Source organism: Pezoporus occidentalis, unplaced genomic scaffold (assembly GCF_034315485.1).
Source record: "Pezoporus occidentalis ecotype Australia unplaced genomic scaffold, CSIRO_AGI_Poc_V1 ctg27, whole genome shotgun sequence".
Lineage (NCBI taxonomy): Eukaryota > Metazoa > Chordata > Aves > Psittaciformes > Psittacidae > Pezoporus > Pezoporus occidentalis.
Genome location: NW_026914611.1, coordinates 358,120 through 368,507, shown reverse-complemented (window position 1 = coordinate 368,507; position 10,388 = coordinate 358,120). Strand labels below are relative to the sequence as shown.

At 39.5% G+C, this 10,388-nt stretch overlaps 1 protein-coding gene across 2 annotated transcripts; it reads left to right on the top strand.

The window, feature by feature from the left end:
- The first annotated feature begins 2,880 nt into the window (after positions 1–2,880).
- On the top strand, positions 2,881–7,846 carry LOC134166766 (cryptic protein-like). 2 transcript variants are annotated; one of them, XM_062624737.1, is made up of 6 exons: positions 2,881–3,168; positions 3,767–3,816; positions 3,919–4,095; positions 4,987–5,101; positions 5,207–5,316; positions 7,380–7,846. In XM_062624737.1, the coding sequence occupies exons 1-6, from the start codon at positions 3,146–3,148 to the stop codon at positions 7,502–7,504; spliced, it is 600 nt and encodes a 199-aa protein (XP_062480721.1). In that variant the 5' UTR covers positions 2,881–3,145; the 3' UTR covers positions 7,505–7,846. The 2 variants fall into 2 exon arrangements, with proteins under 2 accessions (XP_062480721.1, XP_062480722.1); XM_062624738.1 differs by lacking the exon at positions 3,767–3,816.
- Positions 7,847–10,388: the final 2,542 nt, after the last annotated feature.

The following is a 10,388-nucleotide window of genomic DNA, read 5'->3' as shown; positions in this document are numbered from 1 at the left end:
CTTCTCTTCTCCAGGCTGAACAGCCCCAACTTCCTCAGCCTGTCTTCATACCGGAGGTGCTCCAGTCCCCTGATCATCCTTGTGGCCCTTCTCTGGACTTGTTCCAACAGTTCCATGTCCTTTTTATGTTGAGGACACCAGAACTGCACACAATACTCCAGGTGAGGTCTCACAAGAGCAGAGTAGAGGGGCAGGATCACCTCCTTCGACCTGCTGGTCACGCTCCTTTTCATGCAGCCCAGGATACAGTTGGCTTTCTGGGCTGTGAGCGCACACTGAAGCCAGCTCATGTTCATTTTCTCATCAACCAACACCCCCAAGTCCTTCTCCGCAGGGCTGCTCTGAATCTCCCCTCTGCACAACCTGTAGCTGTGCCTGGGATTGCTCCGACCCAGGTGTAGGAGCTTGCTTGCACTTGGCATGGTTCAACCTCATGAGGTTGGCATCAGCCCACCTCACAAGCATGTCAAGGTCCCTCTAGATTGCATTCCTTCCCTCCAGGGTATCAACCAAACCACACAGCTTGGTGTCATCAGCAAACTTGCTGAGGGTGCAGTCAATCCCACTGTCCTTGTCAGCGACAAAGATGTTAAACAAGACCGGTCCCAACACCGATCCCTGAGGGACACCACTCGTTACTGGTCTCCAGTTGGACATTGAGCCATTGACGACAACTCTTTCCGTGCGGCCGTCCAGCCAGTTTTGGTTGTTTCTTTCTTTTTTCATTACTACCTCTGGTCCTTAGGCACCAATTGATTCTGAATCTTTTAGAAATACCGAGTATCTACACAGGAATACAGTTGGTATGAAACACTAATATTCACAAAACAGCTCATATTATCCACACTTCACTTTTCAATGTAGCAGTCAACTTGCACATTAGGAAAAGGTGCCATAAGATGTAGACTACAGACTTACAGTGGCCTGGATAAGCACAAGAGGAATTATGTGGACTAATAAAGTAACACAATGTTTTCCTGCCACCCTTATCCATATAGGCTCCTTGACCTGCTGTCAGAACTAACAGCAGTGAAGGCCCTTAACTAATGGTTAACCATCTCCTGCGTACAAAGGGTTTGACTGAAATGCTCAGGAGCAGCTCCTTGGTTGGCTCCACTCTTATCTTACTTGAAGCTGATAAAGGGAGTTCTACCTCTACTGCAGCCCCTTGCAAATCCCTAGGCAGAAGCAATCACTTTCTGGCAGATTCTATCAACAACAAACAGCAGAGCTTTTCCACAGTGTCACACCAATCTCACCTCTATAGGGCAGTCAGGCAACTGCAGCATTTGAGCAATTTATGTTGTCCCCATTTCTATGTGTGCCTTGCTGGCGAGGCTGTAGGGAGAAGGAAGGAGGAAATAAGGTATTACAGTGAGAAATGTTTACCAACTGCTTTACAGTTCCCCAGATTGTTAGCTCTTGCAGCTACAGGGATGACTTCTGATCTTAAACAAATGGCATAGGGAGTGAAAATTGATCAGTATTTCTTTACCAGCATTCCCATTTTGAAAGTTAGCTCCAGTGTAGGGCTGGGAGTCTGATACCCAGGAAAGCTCTTCAGAAGAACTATACTGACACTGTATTTAGTAAAAAACCCAGTAAGTATGATATTCCTGCGTCAACTTTTCTGTTTATTTTTTCTGCCTTCAATCTGTAGAAGGGGGAAAACCGACAAGATGCTAAATGGCAGCATTTTAGCATCTGAATGTTGTAACTTCAAGCCAAATTGATTTTTTTTCCTAATATAATAACAAAAAAACAGCAAATAAATGTAACTACAGCTGTTCTTTTTAAATTCAAAATACTAACCCTGTTATGCAGCTACTGAAAGCAAGAGCAGTTAGAATTGTATGTTCTACAAGTAAACATTTTCATATGTTGATTAAACAAACATACATGTTTTGTAAATATATGCAAAAATGACATCTCTTTCATCCAAACCATAAGTTTAGATGGGACAAAGCTGACAACTGTCAGCCACAGAGTTACAAACAACAGATGACAATGTCTTTAGCCAGTAGAGCCACTTCTTTAGTGAAGATCTGACCCATATGTCTGACGTGATCATATATCTAGCCAAGATGCAACTTCTACTAGCTTGATTTGCACTAGCATAGTGAAAGCATGACTCTTCTGCATGCTCCCCCCACCCAAACAAAACAAAACAAAGCTGTATTGCTGCATTTTCCTGTTGCAGCTTAGGTAGAGGCAATGTGGACCCCCAGGTACAGGTAGAGCCATTTGAAAAAAGACTGCCCAGAGCTGCTTTTTTAGCAATTTTTGCTGATGTTGCTGAGCCAAAGTAAAGTTGTGAGTGGCTCTAGGCCATTTCAGCATAGGTGGTAAATTAAATCTAGCTATCTGCTGATACTGCATGGGCTCAGGCTAGGAATGCTTCACTAATGGGTCTGATCTTAATAATAGTAAATAAGTCTCAAAAGGAATTTCAGGACTATTAACAGCTCTTGAGAGACAACAATCTTCTGTCAAGAACCTTATGCTGCTTTCTGTAATACTTTTGGTAGAAATCTCTAATGCAGGCTCTAAGGAGTGTCGGTGCTGCAAAGTGGCACAACTTCATAAAGTAGAGACCCCTGTGGAAAATCTTAGCAGAAACAAAGCATATAAGTAGGGTTGAAGGGTTTTAACCTTTGTTATATACCTGCTGCAGTTTATTATATACCTTTTGCAGTTCTGCAGAGCAGTATTTTCTTTCCCACCCTGTAAGTGATGATAACAAGGTTTTTTTTATGTTAAGAAATAAACTGGAGTTAAAATATTTCTGGCTTGGGCTTTTTTGTGGTCATGGGCCCTTAAGTGTCCCCTGCCAGCAGTACGACCCCCCACTTTGCTCCACCCTTCAGCCATGCATGTAAATCGGGAGCCGGCCAGGGAGTCCCAGGTCGGAAAGATGGTCCCTGTCGGCCAGTGAGGGCTCAGCAAACTGTGCAACTGGAAACTATGTCTCTTCGACGTTGTTGTAAACTGGAAAGAAAGAGAAAAATTTCATCCACGCTCCTTCTCGTTGCCGTGCATGGTGTGAGGACTGCTGCATGCAACAGCCTTCAGTGAGGGGCTTTGGACCTCTTACTTCTCAAGCTTTCCTGGAGGATCTTTAACGGGTGTTTCAGGCTGAAGAAAGATGTACTGGGGAAATCATGTTAGGTAAGGCTGCCTGAGCTGCCGGGGACCTTCTCTACCCAAGGCTGTTTTTCCCTTTAGCAGTGCTTTTTTTGCTGATAATCAGGGTAGGAAGCTCAAAGGAACAAATGTACCTGGAACTGCGAGTGAATTGGTTTCCTCTTGCCTTTGCTGCTTTTTTGTAACTGCTGGGAACGTGTTGTGGTAAAGAAACGTACATAAAGAGACATTTTTGACTGCTTGTCAACCAGCAAATGTATGGAATCTGTAGCTTTCTCGAAGTAAGATTAAGCTGTATGATCCTGTTCTCTGCCCGTCCGTCTCCCCTCTCTCACACTCCCAATCCCCTCCCAGCCACCTTTTCAAGTTTAGGTATTTTTAATATGTTAACTTGAATTGCCGAATTACTGATGGCATAAAATATGTATAGTCTATATTATCAATGGTTGATAAAGCTTTGAAAAATCTTCTCCCGCCCAGCCCTGCTCACCCAAGCTTCGTTTTGGTGTTTGTGCCTTATTAGCACAAATTTATTTCAGCTATTTGGTTTTGGTTTTTTGTTGTTGTTTTTTTTTGTTGTTGTTGTTGTTGTTGTTTGTTTTGTTTTGTTTTGTTTTTGTAGAATTCTTTTCACTGTGACTCTGGTCTGGCAGGCTGTCCATTTGGGAAAAGGTAAGGAAAACTTCATGTTTTCCCCACCCCTCCCTGTGTACATTTACAGTATGCATTGCTTCCTTACAAGCTACTTTTCCATATCTTATACTTCTTTTCAAGGCTGTGAAAAAGAAGAACTTGAAGAAAATGTGAAAAGTCTCAATGCCACAGCAGAAAAGCAGCAGCCCAAGAACGAAGGGACTACTATAAATTCTTTCAGTGACATGAATCAGAGTTATGAGAGCAGAAAGGAGCAAAATTCCCTGGCAGTGGTACCTTTTACTGGGATTACAGAGAGTAGGTAACATTATTTCTTTAAATAACGCCACAGAATGGCTTATTAAAATACTGTATAGCAGTAATGCCTTGACTGTTGTCCGGGAAGATTCCAGCCCTTTGGTTTTCTGTGGCTGCTCATTTAAATCATTCCTGTAGCCACTTAGAAAATGATGATAACAATTTTAGGTAGAACTGGGATCTCTTACCTAGAAAATGTGGTAATGGAAAAGAGGAAAAATTATTAGGAATTAAGAAAGGGTTGGTCCCTTGGATTCGCAAAGGTGTTTGTAAAATTATGTCCATTTTTTAAAATTCACCGTATTTCATGACCAAAAAGAGTTTAATTTTAAAAAATAAAAATAAAAAAATATTGAGCTGTCAGAAAGCAACAGTACTAAAAGAAAAGAAACAAGAACAGACTTATGTTTCCTTCCACATATATCAAGTTCTAGCTTGGTACTCAATTCTAGAAGTCTGAGAAAGGCATAAGGAAGCTTTCCTCTCTCAAAACTGAGCAACTCTTCCAATAACAAAGCTTCTTTTCTTCAAACATAAGCACCACTTCCCTGTGACAATGTCCCTTTTGTTACAGTGACTGAAACCTGCCTCTGTCAAAGTGAAATATTTCGCTTCAGTATATGTTGCTGCTACTACAGGACTTGCCAGGCATTGCTTCTTGACCATCCTGTAATCCCTAGTAGTTTGCTTCTAATCCTTAACTAAACAAACTGGGTTTAACTGAACAAACACTCCTAACAGGCAGATAATTTTATTGTCTCTAAAGACAATAAAACTACATATCCTTAAGATCCTTTGGCAGCTGGAGAGACCTGAGAGAGACCAAGTGACGAAAAGGGGAGGTTCGGAATCCCCAGGATGCTTGGTAGGCTCTGTAATTTTGTCTTGCAGGTAAAAAACTGAATAGACATTGCTGCCAAAACGGAGGGACCTGTATCCTAGGGGCTTTCTGTGCCTGCCAAAAGTATTTCACTGGCAGATACTGTGAACACGATGAGCGGCAAAGGTAAAAAAACAGACCAAAACTAGAAAGAGTGAGAGAGCTGCTCTGAATGGCTATTTTCTGTGGTGGGATCAGGGATATACCAAATGTCTCCCTTATTCTTGACAGCAACTGTGGCAGCATTGCCCATGGCACCTGGGTGCTGAAGGGCTGTTGGCTGTGTCGGTGCGGATATGGTACTCTGAACTGTCTCTCAGAAATAATGCACGGTAACTGTGGTAAGAAACAACATTAAACCAACCATTTTTATCCTGTGGATAGCAGATCTAGAAAGGTGGGATACTCAGAGGATGCTGTATGTGCTCTATTTAGATTTCTGCAGTGGTCTGCTTTGTTTCGGAGAATCCATCAGTAAGACAGTAAATTATACTGGTTTTGCCTGTATAGAAAATCACAGAAAACACTTCAAGATCTTTATAATTGTGCAGTAGGAAACTCCTCCAATTTTAAATGAAAATTACAGAGATGAATACTTTCTCTGTTCTGCAAAACCTAAAAATGTCTGAGACTTCCCACTAAACCAGGAGAATTTGTACAATTAAATTACATCTAAACACACAAAAAAGTTTCTTAGATGAAAGAGAAAAGAGAACAGCAGTGTAAGCTGTTGTGGTAGAAGTAGAAAACAGTGTCACACTAGAGACACAAGTACTGAAAATTTGCATGTGCTTGCATAAGCTATTTAACACATAAATGTCAGAAAACTAGCCTGAGCTTGAATAAAGATCTGTGTCTTAATCTTCAAAATCTTATACAGAGTTCTAAGACTGAGCACACTTCACAGAAAATGTGTAGCCATAATCCATATCAATGTAAAACAGTAATACCCAATCTCCTCAAAAGCATATTACTTTAAGTCTTTATACATCAGCTTGCGAAAATTCCTTTATAAAAGTATGAGTACTTTTGAAAACACAGTATCAGCTAGTATAGTAACTTAAATATTGCTTTGCAGGTGCTTTTCCATTGAAAACAGGCTACTGAGATCTAGACTATGTTCAATACTTTGAGATGACATATAGTAGATTTACATTACATTATTTTTCTCTTCAGTAGTAAATTGAGTGCAAAATATTCTCGCTCTTCATAGAATGGTTTTGGGTTGGAAGGGACCTTAAAGACCATCTAGTTCCAATCCCCCTGACATGGGCAGTTCTTTCCACTAGACCACGTTGCTCAAAGCCCCATCCAACCTGGCCTTGGCTGGACCTTGTCCATCCGTGATGTCTCAATCCCACGATGTAATATACTTTCCTTCAGTTCTGCCAATGTCACTAGTTAGCAGGGACAGACCTAAGTAGCTTCAAGATTCATTTCCACCTGAAGGAACTATCCACTTCCTTTTTCCTGACCAGATTTCTGTCTGAGTAGAAGTTTGATCAAGTTATGACTCCTGAGTTATACCATCAACCCAGAAGTAAATATAAATTTCAAAACTTGAGCCTCTTAGTCCCCTGGATATGTCCTAGTGTGTGATAAGCCCACAAATTCAAAGTGAAATGCAAAGGAAAGGTGACATTCCTATCTTTGCAACCACAAAACTAAACCAAAGCAAAACCAAACAAAACCACAACAAAAAGCCACTGTCAAAACCACTTTTGCCTTGAAGTATTTTGTATTGACTAATTATGTGTGGCACCCAACTTGCAGGTTAAACTCTTCAGAAGAGTTAAATGCTCAGGCTCCTTGCGTGTTTACCTTTGAATCAGCACTGTTGTTTCCCATTATAGAGCAAAAAGACCTAACAGGCCTTGCCATACTAGTAAAAGCACTCTACTTCTTACTACCCTTGATCGAAGCTTAACACAGGCAATAAAGGTGGCAGTGAAGAGTTTTCTGTTAATCCTCTGACCAGGATCTCAGTGGCTTTCACGTGCATGTGGATGAGGCTTTCTGCTTGTGCTAATAAATCTTGCTCCTCTTCTTAAAAGAAAGGTTAAAAGGCTGCATGCAGGCTTGAGCACATACCTCTTGTGAAGATCTTGCTCCTGCTTTTGCTTGGTATTTACTTTTGATTATTCTCAGATTAATGCCTGCAAGAGCTGATAAGTGCTATCAGTTGCTCCTCAAACAATCATTGATGGGACATCTATTCACATCTCTCCCTTGAGAATAGCCTCTTTGATTGGTTTTAACAGCTGATACCTTTAACTTAAGTACCTGTGAGATGTCAAAGGATTTTCAAAGTATGTTGAAAATCCTCATGTTTTAAAATTTACCTAGTTTGATCGTTGACTTTTTTATTATCTTGATATATATATATATATATTATTTTTTTTAGAACTGAAATCAGAAAATGAAGACATTACCAGCCTATTTTCTAATGGGCTAAGAATACAGCAAACAGTGTTTGCACTTGCTTGCCTGCTCACCATCCTCCTGGAGCTCTGCTGTTGGCAGTTGTGAAAATAGACAAAGGGAAATACCCTCACGATGAGTCATACTTTTTTCTTCAGTGAGCTACAAAAGAGACTTCTACTTACATATTGGAGGAAGATTATGACGTACTAGTTAATGCTGAAATGCTTGGATTATTATAACAGATTATATAAATATTAAGTATTTATTATTATATTTTTATTGCTACTATCAATGTCTGATTCTAACAATTCTTTAATTCTAAGATACTTTCCTTCCAGAGGAAGCAAAAAAAATTTCAATGTTCTGTACTTAAGTATTGTAAATTATAGTAATTTCCTTTGTACACAGTACAACTTTAGCAAATAAAGCTGATTTCATTTATGAAGAGCTTTTATGTTTGGCTTTATTTAAAATTGAAAATTTGCATCTACCATTTGTCATTGTATCGTATTATGTAACAAAATGGTAAGTAAAGAGCAGGGTAGAATGACCAATCTGAAATTTGAAGAGATAAGGAGGTTTTTAAGGGTAGATATATTTCAAACCCTAATATACAGAAGAACTTTAAAAGTTGTATAGCTTTTCAGACTTTATTATTTATTATAGCTAAATTGTACATATGCACAGTCTTAGGCAGGAAGCATGTTTCTTAAGAACACATAGCTGATACTTATTTGTCTTTTTGGGGTTTATTTTATTTTACATCCTAGAAATATGAGATCTTTTATTTTTAAAAGGACAGCAAAGAGCAGCCTCTTGAAACTTTTTCTAGAGGAAACTTGTCTTGATTTATATACTGTTCATATATATTTCTAGGCTGTATAATAAAAAAAATTGGAATGTGTAAGTGCATTTGTAATGCAAGTTTATAAAACAACCGAAACATGGTTTGATTAAAAAAAAAGCGAAGCATAAAATATATCTTCATTCTTTGGATGTGGAGCTACCATGTAGAAACAATAACATTTATAATTCTGTGTGCTTAAAAGAAGTCATTGATGTATAAAATCCTCAACAACTTTAAAAGGTTCAATATATTTGATTCTTAAGATTTCTTTATTCTTTCGTGCCACAAACCAAGACATCAATCCAGTTAAGAAGCAGACAAAGATGTATCACCAATAAATGACATAATATTGTGGCTGCCTTTGAATCTATGACTATTCAGTAGAAGAGTTTTATAGGGAGTCATTGTGTAAAAACATATTCAAGTTAAATAGGCTGTTCCTTTACACATCCTAGATGTGAGTGGAAAAACGAAGGTTTCTCACTCTTCACATGAAATGCAGTAGACCAGAAAAGTTCCTTTTCTGGTTACTTCTCACAAACTCATCTGTACCCATATGCCTGTGTTTCCCCAGACTTTGAAAAGGAAGTACCAGTTTAGGACAATTAAGTATCAAAGAGAACAGCTGGAGGAAAATTGTCATGCCTTTATTTATCAGATGTTGAAATTGCAGGAGTGCCGTTGTGAAAACATCTTGGCTTGCCTTAAAGAATACCTGAGAAGTCTGTAGGCAATACAGCTTGTAATGTGCTTCAAATAGGCTTTACTTTTTGAAGGAAAGCAGCAAGATATGTGGAAAGCATACAGTACAGTAAAACTATATCTGAAGTAATACTTATTTTTCATCCCTACAGAAAACATACAGAGCCATAAAAGATTGCAATTAACAAAAGAAAAGAGTGATCTGATACACGTTTTACAACGGAACAGCTATTTCTGTTGCAATAACATCCACAGCAGATTTAATCAGAGAAAGCTTATCTGGAATAACTCTTTATGTAGATGAGCTTATGTGCCTGCAAGAGTCACCCTGATGGAGTCATGTATGATTTGAAGAATTAGAGCAATTGAAAGGTCTAGCAAAGCAACATTTCCCTGCTATACCAAAACATCAGTCCAAGGCATCTAATTAGAAGGTGGAAGGTACATTTTCTACAATTTCAAAGCATTGCATGGGGAACTTGGCATGCTGATTCTAATTAGTCAATGTAAATCATCACTCACTCTGTAAATTTTCTCCTGTGTACTTAGAAGAAATGATAGAAGGGGTTTGTTATAGAGATATCAGTTCCTTTTCTGCCTCTATCTATCTTATGCATTCTGTGTTACTGTAAAATCTTAAAATTACAGCTTCAGGACTTTTACATCTATCATACTATGACAAAACATACCCTCAGTGACAGCTAGTTGTCAAAGATGTCTATCTGGTCTTTGTGTCACGGCACTGGAAGTTGCCCTGAGTAGGCAGAACAGAGCACAGACCCTGTTGTCCTTGCACACCTCTGAAGCAAAGGCATCCACCGGAGTTGAGTTTGAGAAGAAACATGCGTCTCCTTTAGTTAAAGAAAAGAAGAAGAGGGAGAAAAAAGTAAAATCATTCAGAAGTTGTCCCATGCATACTCCCATCTACAAATTAAAATATAACTAGGGAGGAGGAAAACAGCACTGAGGAACGAAGGAAAGCACACAGTCACAGTCTTCGCTTAGGTTAAAACTGTCTCCACTTTTGTCTCCAGTTGTTTGCAATAACAGATAAAGGAAAGCATAATTTTTCTCCCTTGCTACCATGTAGGCCTGGCCAACCTTCTAACACTGCAATTAGCGGTAGTTTGCTAAGGTTTGTTTGTAAGCAAACAGCAATGCTTGCTCTCCAGCCTCCTGCTAACTCATGGGCCACTCTGTCAAACATGGCATATCCCAGCAAAACAGACATCTGTTGCCACAAGTTTATGCATGTGCCATCTCTACATGCAGCCACGTTTGGACAGGGAGAAAACCCTCAAAGAGAAATATTTATCAAATGCTTCACAGGCCCCAGAGCCGTTAGATCTTTTGCTCCTCACAGTTGACTCCAAAACTAAAGCAAATGGAGCAGCTCAACTGGTCTCCACAGCTTTGCCCCTGCAATCACTGCAGCCTCCA

Excerpts from the sequence above, each read along its gene's own strand:
- LOC134166766 (XM_062624737.1), top strand. The coding sequence starts at position 3,146 with ATGTACTGGGGAAATCATGTTAG. Across the intron at positions 3,817-3,918 it reads GGCTGTCCATTTGGGAAAAG|GCTGTGAAAAAGAAGAACTT; the intron begins GTAAGGAAAACT and ends CTTCTTTTCAAG. Across the intron at positions 5,102-5,206 it reads GAACACGATGAGCGGCAAAG|CAACTGTGGCAGCATTGCCC; the intron begins GTAAAAAAACAG and ends TATTCTTGACAG.